Here is a 17921-nt window from a genome sequence, read left to right as displayed (position 1 = left end):
TCAGAGCTGTCATTATTACCCAATTACAGGGATGCTTCGAATTACGTTGTTTCCTCAGCACGCACTGTTGTTTTTTATAGTCACGGATTTTGTAAAAAATCTGGTGTTTTAGCTACAGTATTGTGCTAACTAGTATTTGTGAATCTGTATCAATATTTTTTTGAAAATGAAGTAGTAAATTAAAGGAAAAGAAGGAGAAAAATCAAAAAAGGCTTCTGCTCAGTTACTAGTAATGTTGTAACTAATAATGTTAAAATTCGGTGTAGAAAGATTTTACAAAACAATTTTGTTAATATTCATATAATTAAAAAATACTGCATTTAAGTAATTTACAACTATATTTATTACATATTATTCTATGATTAAAATTGATAATAAACATTACTAAGCATTCTGCATGGTCTGGTATGGGAATGGTCCATGGGTGTGGGGGTGACACCAAGCCTAGTGACACAACTGGGTGAAATAAAAAAGAAAAAACCTGTTGTCAGAGAGTAGATTCTGACTTATAGTGACCCTATAGGGCAGAATAGAACTGCCTCATAGGGTTTCCAAGGAATGGCTGGTGAATTCCAACTGCCAGCCTTTTGTTTAGTGGCCAAGCTCGTAACCACTGCGCCACCAGGGCTCCGGGTGAAATATAAAAAACCCGTTGGCGTCGAGACAATTCAAACTCATAGCGATCCTGTAGCCACTCAAAATTACTTTGTATAATTGAAATAAATATTTTAATTAATTTTTGAATTATACAGAATATTTTTATACATAGCAAATGAATTTATTGTCACTAATTTTTAGATGATGACAGCACTATTTTTTGATTTGCTCTTTTTAAGAAAAGATTATCTTTTTTCATAGCCTATTTATTACAGATTTTAAAACTAATTTTTAGTTTATTGTCTGTCATTGTATATTAAAAAGCAACTCTGACCTATAAGCAATAAAATACATACCAGTTACTGCTTTGGAATTTAAGCTCTTTGAAAATTTAAGTTTAAACATATAAAAATTTTTCTGCATTTTGCTTGTTTGACAGGTTACAAAGACAGAATTGGAGAAATTAAAATCCAACTATAGACAATTAATAAAAGAAATGAATTCTGCCAAAGAGAAATATAAAGAAGCTTTAGCTAAAGGTATGGCAAAATTATGAAAAATATTTGTTTTAGTGATTTCCATTCTTACTATTTGAAAGTAATCTACATTAATGAGATGATTTTACTTATAGCAATTTACCTATAAAAAAAACTCAAAATAGACTAATTGTCAAACTATGTAGTAAATCTTACTACTTTTTTTGTTGTTTTAAATTATTCAAAGTGTTTTTGAAAGTTCATACTAAACAAAATTATGTTTAACACTTAGAATGCAAGGCATGTTTAAATTTTTCTTTCTAGCATCAGATTTACTTATTAATTTGTAATTATAGAGTAATTAGTAATTACAAAGTAATAAGAAAAATAAGATTGTATTTGTTTAGAAGTCATTTTTAATCTCCCTTTTACCTGAGGTATTTAAAAACTGTTACAACCACAAGATCATTTTATAGAATTATGCTGTCTTAATAGCTTAATTTTATGTGTCTGTATTGTCCTCAAATTTTCATGAGAACTTTTAAAGTAAATGGAAAGAGAAGTATATTATTTTTTAAGCAGATTTATGTTATAGTTTCTTATTATGAATTTTAATAAAATTCTATTTTTCTTTAAATGTTAGATTTTAGTAGAGATTAAGCATAGATTATGAACAGAAGCATCTTTGGGTGTTGTTACAATTGGCGATATTTTCTTTATGTTTAAATGTGACTGAAATAGTCTATTTTAAGATTTAAAAAAATATCATGAAAGTTAGAATTTTTTTCTTTCTAGATAAATATAAGCTTTGTTAGAAACTCCATTTTCCTTTTTTTTTTTTTTAACTTTTCTCTATATTAGCACATTTTTTCTTTGTCTTTTACTTGTTATATATTCTTTTATTATTTTGTGAGGGAAGTGAACATCTCCTGCATTTGACTATATCCTGCACAGTGAAAATACTGTTTTTGTGTGTTTGTTGTTGTCCTCAATAGACTATAAGTGATACTGATTTGAAGGCAATTCTACTTCCCTCTCTCTCATCCTCCTGTTTCTTCTTTTTCCTCCTCTTCTCCTCCCTCTCGCTCACTGTCCCTGTCTCTTCCCCTCTGCTTCTCCCTCTTTACTTGTTTTTCCCTCCTTCTGTCTCCTTCCCACTGTCCGCTTTATGTCCTTCCCTCCCTCTGCTTCCACCAACATTTGCTTCATGTTTCTACTTCTTGTAATGTTACTTTTGCTTTTTTGGGAAGATGAACCCATGTTCACAGTGTTCTTATTTTTACTTATTTATTTTTCATTTACTGCAACCAATATTTTGAGATTATGGTCTCTTGTTAGCATAAACGTATCTTGTAAAATGCTTTTTTAGTTCAATTACATAAAATACTTTAGTAAAGAAAAGAAAAAATATGGCATAGTAGAAAGATGATAGACTTTGGAATTAGATAGTCTTGGATTTAAGTTCCAGTATTGAGTGATTATTTCATAGATTTTCACACTTCATATACCTAATTATTATTCAGTGGTTATTTTTAAGTGTGCTTTAGATAATCAGGAAACAGTTGCTGAGTACTTGTTATGTTTAAATTATTGAGGATTCAAAACAATATGTCCTAGGCATTCAAGGAGCTTAAGTTCTAGTTGATGGCCTAATTTGAGAACTCCAAGTCTCACCCTCTTTCAAAATTTTACTTTTTATACAGGGGTTCCAATGCCAAAACATCAGGAGTTGTTTAGAAATAGTTCAGTATATTATGCATTACTTCTTGATCCACCAAAATAGCTAATTTTATAAAGTTCATTAATTCATACTTGGCTAGCATCCTCAGATTAGTGCCCTGCATTATAAGTATCCATTTCTGAATCTACACAGAGAAAATGGTGACTTAATCCAGCAGTTGTAATCAACTATGTTATTTATTTTACACTAGGTATGTATCTGTGTGATTAGTAAAATAACAAAAAAGAAATACATAGTTACTCCCAAGTCTTTGATATATATTTTTAATGATATAGTTTATTTTTGTTTAAAAAACAAAATCTAAATCTGATGTCACAATAAAGGCTTTTAAAAAAAAATTCTTGTATGTAAAGCTTATCAAGGATTATTCATAGGCAATAGTTTTCATTTATTACTTTTTTTGTTTGTTTTTCATTGTGGTAAATATATGGGTAACGAAACATTTGACATTTCTACAGTTTTTACTTGTACAATTCTGTGACATTAATTATGCTGTTCATGTTGTTCAACCATTACCATTAACTGTTTCTGAATTTTTCCTTCACTCTTAACAGAAGCTCAGTGTCCCCTAAGCCTTGTGTCTTTCTTTCCCCCTCTCTCTGGCCCACCCTTGGTAACCACTAATAAACTTTGATCTCTATACGTTTAACTGTTCTAGATATTTCATATAAGTAGGGTCATGCGATATTTGTTTTTTTGTGACTGACTTATTTCACTCAGCATATGTTTTTAAGATTCATTCATGTTGTAGCATGTATCAGGACCTCTTTTTTTTTTTTAATGTCTAAGTTGATATATCACTGGTTGTATGTACCATATTTTGTTTATCCATTCATCTGTTGGTAGACATTTAGACTGTTTCTACCTTTTGGCTATTGTGGATAGTGTTGTGGTGAACATTGGTGTACAATTATCTGTTTGCATTCCTGCTGTTAATTCTTTTGGGTATATACCTAGGAGTGGAATTGCTAGATCATATGGTAATTTTGTGTTTAACTTTTTAGGAACCACCAAACTGTTTTCCACAGTGGCTGTACCATTTTTACAATCCCACCAGCAATGGATGAGGGTTCCAATTTCTCCATATCCTCACCATCATCTGTTGTTAACAGTTTTTTAAATCATAGCTATCCTAGTGAGGGTGAAATGATATCTCATTGTGGTTTTGACTTGCATTTCCCTAATGATTAATGACGTTGAGCGTCTTTTCATGTGCTCGTTGGCCATTTGAATTTCTTCTTTGGTGAAATGTCTGTTCAGGTCCTTTGCCCGTTTTTTGATTGGGTTATTTGTCTTTTTGTTGTTAGATTGTAAGAATTCTTTACATATTGTGAATATTAGACCCTTATCTGATAAATGGCTTTCAAAATTTTTCTCCCAATTTATAGGTTGTCTCTTTACTTTCTTGATAGTATCCTTTAATGAACAAAAGTTTTTATTTGATGAGGTGGCATTTATGTATTTTGTCTTTTGTTGCTCATGCTTTCAGTGCTATATTTAAGAATCCATTGTCGAAAATTAGGTCCTGAAGCATTACTGCTATGTTTTCTTCTAAGAGTTTTATGGTATTAGATCTCACATTAAGATCTTAGATCCATTTTGAGTTAGTTTTTATATATGGTGTAGGTTATAGGTCCAGGTTCATTCTTTTGTTTGTGGAAATACAGTTGTCCCAGCCCTATTTATTAAAGAGACTATTCTTGTCCCACTGGATGGACTTAGCTCCCTTGTCAAAAATTAGTTGACCATAGACGTGTGGGTTTATTTCTGGCCTTTCAGTGGTATTCCAGTGTCCTATATGTCTCTCATTATACCACTACCAAACTGTTTTGATTACTGTAGCTTTATAAAATATTTTGAGATTGGGATGTGTGATCTCTCCTCCTTAGCTCTTCTTTTTCAAGGTTGCTTTAGCTATTAAGGACTCCTTGCCATTCCTTATAAATCTGAGGAATAGCTTTTCCTTTTTTACAAAGAAGGCTGTTGGAATTTTGATGTGGATTGTGTTGAATCTATAGATTGCATTAGGTAGTATTGACATCTTAACAATATTAAGTCTTCTGATTCATTAGGATGGAATGCCCTTCCATTTATTTATATTTTCTTTAACTTCGTTCAGTAATGTTTTATAATTTTTGGTTAACAAGTCTTTCACTTCCTTTGTTAAATTTATTTGTAGGTATTTCATTCTTTTAGATGCTATTGTAAATGAAATTGTTTTCTTAATATCCTTTTCAGATTACTTGCTGCTGATTTATAAAAATCTGACTGATTTTTGTGCAGTGACCTTTTATCCTCTTTGCTGAATTCATGTATTAGCTTTAGTAGCTTTCTTGTGTAGTCTTTGGAGTCTTCTACAGTTATCCCCCCTTACGTACAGTGTTGCTTTCCATGATTTCAGTTACCCGTGGTCAACCGCAGTCCAAAAGTATTAAATGAGTACTTAACATGATGAAATCTTGCTCCATCCCTCTGTCATTCACATAACTTTTATTACAGTATATTGTTATAATTGTTGTGTTTTATTATTAGTTATTGTTGTTAGTCTCTTACTACACCTAGTTTATAAATTCAGCTTTATCATAGGTATGTATATATAGGACAAAACATAGTATATATAGGGTTTGGTACTATCCATGGTTTCAGGCATTTACAGGGAGTCTTAGAGCATATCCCTCACGGGTAAAGGGGAACTACCATATATATAGGATCATGTTATCTGTGAAAATAGCTGATTTTACCTCTTCCTTCCTGATTTAAATACCCTTTACTTCTTTTTCTTGCCTATTATACCAGCTAGAAGTTTCAGTACAATATTGAATAGCAGTGGTGAGAGTGGGCATCCTTGTCTTGTTCCTTTTCTTGAGAGGAAAGCTTTCAGTCTTTCTCCATTGAGTATGATTTTTTTTTTTTCCTATCCTTGGACTTTCAAACTATTTGTGTCTTTGCATCTAAAGTGAGTCTCTTGTAGGTAGCATTTTGGTTTGAGAATTTAATCAAATTACATGTGAAGTAATTACTGATAAGGCAGGATTTACTTTTGCTACTTTGCTACTTATTTTCTACATGTCTTACCTTTTTTGTTCCTTAATTCCTCCCTTACTGCGTTCTTCTGTGTGTTAGTTGATTCTTTGCAGTGTACCATTTTGATTCCCTTCTTATTTCCTTTTCCGTATATTTTTAAAGTGTTTTTTTAGTGATTATCCTTGGGGTTACAATTAAAGTCTTAAAAAACTAGCTTGAATTAATGTCAGCACAGCTTCAAAAGTATACAAAACCTGTTCTCCTGTACTACTTGGTCCCTCTCCCTTTATGTTGCTATTGCCACAAATTTCGTCTTTATATATTGAGTGCCTCTAGTAACAAAAATTTATAATTGTTGTTTTATGCACCTGTCTTTTAAATCATAAAGGAAAGAAAAGGGGTTACAAAGCCTGAATAGAATAATACTCAGAAAGTTCCAAGGGTTGGCAAAACAAAAGAAAGCTCCCAAGCTAATTCCTTAGGAGCTGCCAGTCAAGTCAAAACCTACAACCAAAATTCTGTATGAACAAGGTTCATATTGCCCCCTCTCACACCAGCAAGCCACACCCTGAACCTGGGCCTCTGTCTCTATGGTGCCTTTGCGTTGGGGAATGGAGAATAGTAGGCGGGTAAGTTAAAATGCCACAATTCAATGACGATTACATTCTTGGAGTTGTGCAACCATTTTCATTCACCCTCCTTTTTCAGGTTGTTCCTCCCCACTAGCGTAAACTCACTGCCTCCTCAGTTTCCTATCTGATCTTTCAAATTGCTGTTGTCAATTTGATCCCATATAGATTTTAAAAGAACAAAGCGCTTAAGGCAGACATTCTTTCCTAGTTAAGCTAAACTATTGTTTAGTTTTAAGAAGACTTCAGGGGATATTTTTGGTTTAAGGTTTAAAGATTACCTCAGGGCAGTCATTTCAGGGGTTCATCCAACCTTAATGGTTCCAGAAAGTCTAGAGTCCATAAGAATTTGAAATTCTATTCTACGTTTTACCTCTTTGATCAGATCGGCATTTTTCTATAGAATCTTTGATCAAAAATGTTCACTAATGGTTGCCAGGCACCATCCAGTTCTCCTGGTGTCATTGCAAAGGAGGCAGTTATTCATGGAGTCAATTAGCCACATATTCCATTTCCTCCCCTTATTCCTAACTCTCCTTCCTCTGTTGCTCCAGGCAAATAGAGACTAGTTGTTGTAACTTGGATGGGCACTTGGCAAGCTGTTAAGACCCCAGGTACTATGCAACAAACTAGGAGGTAGAACAGAAGCACTGAGCGTATTATTAGGCCAGTTAACTGGGATATCTCATGAAACCGAGACCCTAAACCTCCAAACCAAGAAACCAAATCCCATGAAGTGTTTGGTTGTACATAAGCAGCCTCAGTAGCTACCCATTTTGTCATTGTTGTAAATATATCTATCACACGCTTTTGCCAGTTGAACTTTTTACTGGCGTAAACCTTACTGACAGCAATTACGTTAATTGGTTGTTCAACCCTATCCTTAGTCAGGGTGAATTTTCCATCACTGTAAACTGAAACTCAGTACAGGTATTCCCCAAATTACTATGGGATTCCATTCCAGTATCTCTGTCGTAAGTCAGTTCTGATGGAAGTTGAGTGCTTTTTTTTTTTTTTTAGTTTTCATTTTTATTACTTTTTATTACCAGTATCTTTATAAATCCGATATTTGTCTTTGAGGGTTGGAAACATTACATATAAACTTACAGATATATTTTAATAAATGCATACATATATCAAAACTATGCAAATCATAAAAATTTACTCCACCAATGAAGAAGATTTGGACGACATTAATATTTTTTCAGTTGCGGTAATAACTTCACTTGTGGAAAGTTCTGGACTGGATTATCCCTGGGAATAGGGATGATGTTTCTAATCTGAAAATTAGTGGGAGTTATCTGTATGGTCCTTTTCTTTTTTTCTTCATATATTTTGTGGTAGCATCTGACTGTTGCCTGAATCTGCCAATCAGCTTTAGCAAAGCAATTAGTATTCACATTTTCAAGCAACTGAAGTCCCTGATTTAATTTAGAAAACTAAATCTATACGGCACTGTTTTGAACAGTAAGTCATAAAATTGAACATCTGTGAGTGAACATCTGAAAATGGTAGCATCAGCAAAGTATACACTGCAACATTGTATGCAGTAAATATTATTAACAATAAAATGCAAAAAACAAAAACAAAAAAAACCCAAAATGGATGATCCTAAGTGTGATTCATTATAACTTGAATACATCATAAGTTGGGGAACTACCTGTACGTGGTCCAGTGTCTGCTTTGTGTATTCTGTTGATTGATTTTTTATAATACTTCTGAGTTCATAAGTAAGAAGAAAAAACCAATAAAACTATCAGTGAAACTTTTACTTGGTATTCTGTAGATCTTTGTTTTTTTTTTGGTTCCCTTTGGGTCTCATTAACATTGTGAAAACTACAAGACTTCAAGTGAAAGGAGGTAATGTAGAACAATATCTTGATTTACAATAGGGAGAAGAGTAGATAATATTTGTTCATTAAATTATTGTAGTTTAAAAATCATATTATTGGTGTCTTTTTTTGAGTTAGTGTTTTCTCTTTAAGTTCATAAGGAGTCTCTATTTTTTTCTGTATGAGATCTATAAAAATAGTTTTTCACTTTTATGTTTTGTATATTAATTTGAGTCCTGTTAAGGAATTATAGTTAGATAATTTTTTATAGTGTATAGTTTTTTGAGATTCTGGAAATTTATGTTTTACAATATACATGAGTGTTTAGATGTCATTTGAAATGAATAAAAATTTTCATATAAAATTTGAGGAAAAGCTTATCTATCTTTTAAAATCAGTATATTGTTTGTTTTTCTATTAGCAAATATTAAATTTTCAAGGTTTAGTTCTTATTTTTCATATCAAGATTTCACAGGAAACTGCTACAAAGAATATCTGTGCATTTTGATTACTGTAGCTAATTTCTGTTAGTTTAAGGCAGATCATACAAAACTGTTATTGATTTCACTGTGTTATTTCACAGTGTTAAAAAGTTAAAAATGATGACTTAAAATGCTGGATAGTTTCTCTGGAACTTTCTTGAGACACACGTTTTTAAGTACATGATGAGAAGAATAATAAGTTAATTAGAAGTCTATCTAATTTAAAAGTCCATGGCCTTATTAGGTTTATTTCTTCCTATGAAGAGCATGAGTGATAATGAAAGGCTGAAACACATTAACATGATTTTTATAGTTTTACTGGCCTTTATTTTCATTGCTCATTCCATCTAAGAGTTATATGAGTTTATTGATTATCAAATTTTTGAGTTCACTATTTTTTTCCATTTTTTTAGGTGATAGAGAATATACATCATCATTACATATACATCCATGCAAACCTCTGTTCATATGTCATGAAGCACTTTTTTTCAAAGTGAAAAAATATTTTTTAAGAGTAAATATAATGTAAGCTAATTTTATAAAATTTAAGCAATATAGTTTTGACCATATGACTTTGAATGAAGTGAATTTGAAAATGATTTTGCTTTAAAGGTTTGAAGTTTACTGGAAACATATTGAAGTATCAGAAAGGTTACTCGTCTTTGTTATTTATTCTGATGTTTATCTGACTGATTCTGTAGGCTGGAATTACACCAGGGTATTATATTTACCAAGCCTCAAAATACCCACAGTAGCATTTGTGTGGCTTCTCTTCTAGGTGGATGAAAGTCTGAATTCTTTTGTGTTACCATACATCATATTCAGGAAAAAGAAACAAGGCAGGATGAGCTACTCAACGTCACACATGCTCACAGCAGTCTGTTTAGAGAAGCTTGAAAGGAGCTCACTTTACCCTCTTCTTTTATAACAGGAGTGGGAAAACAAACTCACTGTCTAATTCTTCTTTCTGTATAAGAAGCAAAAGGAGTGCTAAGGCATTAGCAAACTTCCTGATAATTTTCAAGTCTTCTGTTAACCTAAGCAGACAGAGTAAGAAGGTACCTGTTGCTTGAACTGCCAGGAGGTAGCTGCAAGTCTCATTCAAAAGTAAATTTTTCTGTAATGGGGAAGTAGATTTTCTTAAATTGCCTCTTCATGCATTATGAGTAGTTCTGTGATATTTTATATCCAGTTAAAATTGATTAGATTTATTGAGTTGTCTCTTTAGAGTACTTTAGTTATGAAAACTAGTTTGAATCTAGCCTTGAGTCAGATGGCTAAATTTATGTTTAAATAAACACAAGTTAAAAAAAAAAGATTCAATAAGAGTTTTTTTTTCCTAAGGCTCCTTTTGTTGATTTCTTCAATTTGATTCCACAGAAGTGTGCCAACTGTTCTTATTCAATAATCTCTAAATCTTGGAGTTTTGAAAATCAAAATCATGTATAGAGCATTCATGGAGGTCTTCTAGAAAAATATTCTGTAATTCAAGTTTACCTCTAGTTCAACATATGGAAGAAGTGCATTTTGGATAGAGCACTTGCTAAAGATCAAAGTAGAGTTCAAATTATGTTTGTTGATCATTAATTCTATTGAAGTGATCTTGAAATGAGAGATTTTCTCTTTTTGTGTACCTACTCATTAAACCGGGCCCCTGGTAGTGCATCGGTTAAGCATTTGGCTGCTAACCAAAAAGTTGGTAGTTTGAACCCACCAGCCACTCCTTGGAAACCCTATAGGGTAATTCTACTCTGTCCTGTAGGGTCACTATGAGTTGCAATCGACTTGACGGCAACAGGTTTAGTTTTTGTTTTAATTTACTCATTAAACCATGATATAGCAGCAGTAAGCTTATGGCATGAATACTTTTCTCTGCATGGAGTATAATATGATAGGAACTTCCCAAGGTCATAAAGAGTAATGATACTCTTATTTATTAATCTAATTTGCATTGGATTGAAAGCCCTGGTGGCACAGTGTTTAAGTGCTTGGCTGCTAAACAAAAGTTCAGTGGTTTGAACCTCCCAACTACTGTGCAGGAGAAAGATGTGGCAGCCTGCTTCCATAAAGATTTACAGCCTTAGAAACCCTGTGGGGCAGTTCTACTCTGTCTTGTAGGGTCGCTATGAGTTGGAATTGACTTGACAACAACAGGTTTGGTTTTTTGGCTTTAAAGCTGTGCAGAAATTGAAGTGAGAGTTAAATACCCTTCTTAGCTGCTGAAGTATTATGTAGAGTGGAAGGTAGAATATGCTACATGATTCATTTATATTCTGCAGATGACTTCCAAAAAATACAGTGAAAAAGCGCAATAATTTAATTTTTCCTTACTTTGCTTAGTTATAGTAAATAAAAAATGGTAACTTACGTACAAGAAGATAAGAGAAATTGTATCCTTGTACTGATTTTCATGTGTATTTTCTAGGTGAGCTTCTTAGCAATACTATGTTTGGATGTGATTACTAGAAAGATGATATAAACAGATATGGAAGGTAAAACCGTAATCTTTCTATAACTTACCTTCTAAAAATTTATTTGTTTAAATTTATATTTTTATTTAAAAAATACATCAATACATGCATTTAACAAGTATTTACTGAGTTCTTGCCATATGCCAGGTATTGATCTGTGCACTAGCCATATTAAAGAAAACCAAAACCAGTTCATTGCCATCGAGTAGATTCTGACTCATAGCCACCCTATAGGGATATAGTAGATAAAATAACTGATAAAAATTCCTGCCTCCATGAAGCTTACATTTTAGAGCAGAAGGCAGCTTATTATTAAAATAAATAAGTGACATATGGAGTATGTTCCAGAAACCCAAACCCATTGCTGTTGAGTTGATTCCGACTCACAGTGACCCTATAGGACAGAGTAGAACTGCCCTATAGGATTTCCAGAGAGTGGCTGGTGGATTGGATCTGCTGACCTTTTGGTTAGCAGCTGAGGTTTTAACCACTGTGCCACCAGGACTCCATAGAGTATGTTAGATGATGAGAAGTACAATGGAGAAAAATGAAACAAGGTAGACAGATAGGGTATTGGGAGGATATCAGGTTATGCTTCATGGAAAAGGAGATTTAAATAGAGTGAGGGAAATGAGAAAGTGAAACGTGGTTATCTGGTGCGAAGGGTACTCCTGATACAAGGAATAGCCAAAGCAAGGTCATTGAGATGGGTTCATGTCTGCGATATTTGAGGAGCAGAATGGACTCCCGTGTGCATGGAACAGAGTGATTGATAAAAGAATGAGATGGAGGTATAAGATGAAGTCAGAGAGGAAGAATGATGGTGAGTGGTGGGAGAGGCACAGATCATGTAGGATTTTGGTAGGCCTTTTAAACCTTTTGGCTTTTACTGTAAGATGGTAAGTCACTGAAGGGTTTTGACCAGAGGAATGATAAGAACCAACTTATATTTAAACAAGATAATTCTGATAGCCTTTTTGAGAATGGAGCCTTTTTGAGAATGATGGTGGCACAGTGGTTAAGAGCAATGGCTGCTAACCAAAAGGTCAGCAGTTTGAATCTACCAGCTGCTCCTTGGAAACTCTATGGGGCAATTCTACTCTGTCCTGTAGGGTAATGATGAGTCAGAATTGACTCGATGGCAGTGTTTCCTTTTTTGCTGTTGTTGAGAATAGTATCAGGGGTGGGGGAAGGATAGAAGTAAGGAGAACAGTTATTTTCAGGCTAATGTAGTGATCCAGGCAAGGACTCACGCTGGCTTGGATCTGGGTGGCAGCAGTTTGGAGGTAGTGAGAAGTAGCCAAATTATGGCTATGTATTGAAAATAAAGCCTGGGGAATTTGCTAATGAAGTGGCTGTGGTGTATGAGAGAAAGCAAGAAGTCAAGGATGTTTCCAAGATTTTTGGCCTGAGTAACTGGTAGAGTGGCATTGTTAGTAACTGAGATGGAGAAGAATAAGGGGGCAGCAGTTTTGGAAGATGGGGAGCATGGTTTTGAGATTCTTATTAGACAGTAAAGTGGAAATGTCAAGTTTGCACTTGGATATTTTGTTCTTGAGTTCCAGGAAGTGGAGTTGTTTAGAATACTAAAGCTGAATATTAGTTGGAAATTAAAGCCATGAGCCTTGATGATATTACCAGGGGTGTGAATGAAGATTAAAAAAGAGAAGTGTCTTAAGATTGAGCTCATCATTAAGAAGTCAGGCAAATGAGGAGGAAATTGTAACAAACATCAATATAAGAGGAAAATCAAAAGAGTATATTGTTGATTGGTGTGGGCGTTGGAGGAACAAATGATCAACTACATTGAATACTACTAAAAGATAAGATGAGGTCTAAGAGTTGGATTTAGCAAACATAGGTTATTGGTGACTTTGACAGGAGCCATTTCAGTGGAGTGTTGTTGTTGTTAGGTGCCATCAAGTTGGTTCTGACTCATAGTGACCCTGTGTGCAACAGAACAAAACATTACCTGGCCCTGTGCCATCCTCATGATCTTTGTTATGCTTGAGCCCATTGTTGCAGCCACTGTGTCAGTCCATCTCGTTGAAGGTCTTCCTCTTTTTTGCTGACCCAAGTAGTATAGGTAAAAGCCTAAATGGGGTGAGTTTATGAAAGAATGAGAGCAAAGAAACTGGAGATAATGAGAATAGGCAAGTCTTTTCAGGAGTTTTGCAGAAAAGGGAAGGAGAGAAATAGGGCAGTGACTGGAAGGAGAAGTGGGTTAAGGGATAGAATCTTTCCTTGCCTCTCCTTTCCTTTTTTTTAAATATTGGGAGCTATTGCAACTTGTTTGCTAATAAAAGTGATCCCATAGACAAGAAGTTGATGAAGCACCAGAATGACAGAAGAATTGCTGGAGCAATGTCCTGGAGTAGATGAGAAAGGATGGCTTTGGTACCCAAGTGAATGGATTGATCTTAAATAGGAACAACAGCAGTTTATTTAGTAATAAAGAAGAGAGACAGCAACGTTATGGGTACAGATTCAGATAAGTGGTTAGATACGGTGGTGAAAACTTGTGGACGAAGTTTTCTTCAGATTACTTTTTTTGTTTTTAATAGAGTTCTTGGGCTCCCTCTTTATAGTCACATCATTCAAAATTCAGAATCACAAGGTATAAACCAGTAAGTACACAATGAAAAGTTTTCCTCCCACCAGTTACTCAGCTTTTTCTCCAGAGGCAAATAATATTATCTGTTTCTTCTAGACATATTCTATGCATATCCTGTAGCCTTTACACCACTTCATTTAAGGGATTCATCAGTGTATTAGATAACCTTTCATATTAGAGTACCTCATTAGGAGGTTGAGGTCAGTGACTAGTTATCCATGCTAAATAAATGGTGACCTCTGCACTCTCTTTTCTTCTACAATTATATCCTCTGTTCTAGTGAATAGTTTCTTTGTGGTTCATAACATTGACATTTTTGAAGAGTACAGGCAAGTTATTTTGTAGAATGTTTCTTGATTTGAATTTTTTAATCATAAGATTTGTATTATTTATTTTTTGCTAGAATATTATAGAAGTGGTGTTGTATTCTTCTAAGTGCATTATATCAGGAGGTACATAATGTCAGTTTGTTCCATTACTGAATGTTAATTTGATCATTTTGTTATGATAGTGTCTGCCTGCTTTCTTCACTGTAAAACTATGATTTTTCTTTTCTTCGTAGTTAATAAGTACCTTGTAGGGAGAAACTTAGAAACTATGTAAATATCATGTTACTTTTCAAATTTTGCCCCACTATTAATGGTTTTTGCCTGAATAAATTAGTATTATGGTAGTTGTCAAATGGTAATTTTTAATTTCATCATTCAGTTTATATGATTAATTTTCTTCTAATGTAAGGAAGGACTGCCCTCTTTTTCCGATTTATTTTCTGTTTAGCCTTTATTTCTGATACAATTTTATGTTTTGTTGTAATTCTCTCTCTCTCTTTTTCCATTTTGTGTCTTAGTTTTTGAATTTCTGTTTGTAGGTTGTTGGTTTTTTTTTTTATTTCTTCATATTCCCAAATGCTTGTTTGAGTATGTTTACTTCACTTTGGAATGTTGTACTACAATTTTCTTCTTCTGCTTTTTCTTTGTTTTTTTTTGGGGGGGAGAAAGGTTTTATCAACTGAATTGGTTGGATTCTCATTTTCTATTTTATTTTCATACTAATTTTATATAGATGAATATTGTTTATGCTTCTACATTTCTATGGATAGGGCTGATGATTTGGTGTGGTTTTCAAGATTCATAGTTTAACCATCCTCTTCTCTCAGTGTAGTAACATATGGTTTCTTTATCGTTTGTCTCTTTTAGAAGAAGAGTGGTGGGAAAAAAAAACTAACAGTCTGTCATATTTTTGCAGGTCTTGCAAGCTGAGGTGCTAACTTCCTTTTGTCCAGGCTATCTTTTTAAGGATCCTTATATAGCAAAACATCTTGGTAGACAGAACATAGTGTTTCCCTCTGGAATAAAGAGTAGTTTTGTTTATTATCCAATATAATTAAGATAATGTTTCCCCCTGGGTCAAGGGTCGGGTAGACTCACTGCACATTATAAAAGATTTGTTTTCCTAATCTCAGAGTTCCTTGCCTGTAATGCACCTAACCGGCATGTACAGGTATCTTCTGGCCCTCTTTGTATTGTTTTGTTGGAATCTGGGCTCCTGGTACCAGTGTACATATGATGATACTCTGGCTGGTGTTACTGGGAGTAATACATTGTCCTTTGTCTCTGGCCTGGAAGTCTCCTGTCTTCTGCTAGTATCCAGTAAACTGTGTCAGGCTAACTTGTAAGTATGCAAGTTTGGTAAAATCTCATAGCCTTCATGGTTCTTGACAAGAATTTGTGTCTTTTGAATTTTTTAACAAAAACTTCTTCTTTTTATTTTTCAGGATACTAAGTTTTCCACTCATGCTGCTTTTTTCCCATCACGGTTTCCGAAGTTCCTTTGTTGTAACTGTTTCCTCCCTTTAAAGTATTACGTTTCTGAGACTGCTCTCTTGCCTTTTACATGTACTTTTAAGTCCCTTTCCTATAGTCAGTGTTGTTATCTACCACTACATTCTTTCCAGTATTTTCACATGTAGGATGGACCTTCTCTTTCTGATGGAAGCTTTAGGTCAGTCTTAAGCATGCTGCTAGCTCTTCTCTTCTCCCTTTAGTACATCCCACTCCCCAGCCCCCACCTCCCAGAACAGCCCTTGGTCTGAATAAAGGCTTGCAGTGGGAAGGTGAGAGATCATTTGCAGAGATTTGGTGTTTATTTTTCTACTTAGCAGTTAACCAGTTGTCGTCAAGTCGATTCTGATTCGTGGAGACCACATGTGTGCCATAGTAGAACTGTGCTCTGTGAGGTTTTCAGTGGCTGATTTTTTGAAAGTAGATAACCAAGCCTTTCTTCCAAGTGCTTCTGCCTGTTACGTTGAGGGTGTGGGTTTTATTTGTTTTTCTTTTTGTTCTTTATTATACTTTTAGATAATATGTGGGAACTTCAAAGTTGTTCTGCTACCATTATCCCAGCTACCCAGGATTCCTCTGTTCATAACTTTCTTACATTGCATATTTGGACATGGTGTATTATTCAATTTACAATTTTTGAAAGACTGTAGGTCCGTTGAATTTATCATCATATACAAGGAAATGATAGTACATAGATTTGAAGAGCTTGGTGTTTCAAGGTACAGTGAAGCCTGAGAGCCAGAATTTGACAGGACAGCCTTGGTTTTCTGGGACTTGTAAGTTTTCCTCCTTTGACAGAATGCAGTCTTACCACTTTTCTGTCACTCATTTTAGTGGAAAATATTTCAGTTTTCCCTCAGTGACAGAGTTCTGCCTTATGTAGGTTCTGGCTTTTGAAGGTTTTACTGTATTTATATGGAATTAAAAAATGAATAAACAAAAAAACTTACTAAATTATACTAGGAGATATCAGAATCACATAATTCTTGCCCACTTAGTTCATTCAACAGTATAATACTCTTAATAATGCTCAAGAAATATTTCTTGATTGATACATTAAATGTTCTTATGTCAGGGAATTTATTAAAAGTAGTGAAGTATGGATACACCTGTTGCATTTTCTTAATACATTATAGGAACATGTGACCACAAAAGTTTTTTTCAGCTCTCCCAATTCTATATTTAGCCTTTGCTATTAACTATGTATTGATAATTTTCCGCCATTTGATCTTTATCACAACCCCATTAATTGGGAAGAGCACATAATTTAACTCCTAAGATTAAACATTAGAAGCTAAAATGTACATTAAATCACTTGCTTGGTGTTGGGACAGCTAATCAAAGGAAGAGCTGAGAATAAAACTCATTTAATAGTGTTCCCATTAGAACAAAACTGAGTCAAAAAGGTAGCTCATTCATTGTTCCTGCTTATCGTACTTGAATTTTAACTTCCATGTGAAAAAAAAAATGTGTACATATGCTCATTTTCTTCCTATTCAGTGTGCCTAGAATTGAAATAGTACAGTAATAAGTAAAAATTATGAAGTTGAGGAGGAATATTTTGGAAGAAAAGAAAAATATGAGAAAGTAGAATGTTTAGTTAAACAAATCAAAGAGTACACTTGCCAAGGCTTTATTTTTGGAAAATAGTCACTTCTTATTCATTATCAGGAGACTTTCCACCATAATATCTAACAATTGGTAAACACTTGAGAAGTTTACAATAAAAATACTTGACTTCCTAGGCTAGCTTAGTGGGTAATTTAGCCTGTCTCTTGTAAATGTCAAACTTACATAATTAAGTTTTGCTAGCTTCATAATATTGTTTATGGCATGATATGTTGTATGCACACTCTGTTATTACAAACATTAAACAGATTTGTCAACAAGTGGTGGCAAAAGAATTATAATTCAGTCTGTGAATTTCATTATATGGAAGAGGAAAAATTGGATGTTTTCCTCCCTGTTAATTGACATGTAGAACAATTCCATGCCCTGCTTCAATGCCTCTCATCATTAAAAGAAGCATACAGAAACAGATATAGTTCTGTGTCTGTAAATAAAAATTTATTCACTGTGTACTTCACATTAATTTTAAGCTCCAATGTAGTTATTTAAAGGTTAAGAAGAAATAATAGTGATTTGAGATACACTGAACCAAATGGCTATGTGACAAGAATCATATTAGTAGTTTTTCACAGTATATATATATAT

The 17921-nt window shown here is 33.8% G+C and overlaps 1 protein-coding gene across 16 annotated transcripts in view; it reads left to right on the top strand.

Moving 5' to 3' along the window:
• Nucleotides 1-17921, top strand: part of FER (FER tyrosine kinase) — a 492503-nt gene that overhangs the window by 101194 nt on the left and 373388 nt on the right. For all 16 annotated transcript variants that reach the window (XM_023731992.1, XM_023731994.1, XM_023731996.1 and 13 more), the window contains one exon: nucleotides 1037-1136. In XM_023731992.1, coding sequence (XP_023587760.1) covers nucleotides 1037-1136 — 100 coding nt within the window. The remainder of the gene's footprint in view (nucleotides 1-1036; nucleotides 1137-17921) is intronic.

Source organism: Trichechus manatus, unplaced genomic scaffold (assembly GCF_000243295.1).
Source record: "Trichechus manatus latirostris isolate Lorelei unplaced genomic scaffold, TriManLat1.0 scaffold00047, whole genome shotgun sequence".
In the NCBI taxonomy this organism is placed as follows: domain Eukaryota; kingdom Metazoa; phylum Chordata; class Mammalia; order Sirenia; family Trichechidae; genus Trichechus; species Trichechus manatus.
The sequence above is the reverse complement of the archived record's forward strand: the minus strand, read 5'-3'. Positions and strand labels throughout refer to the sequence as shown.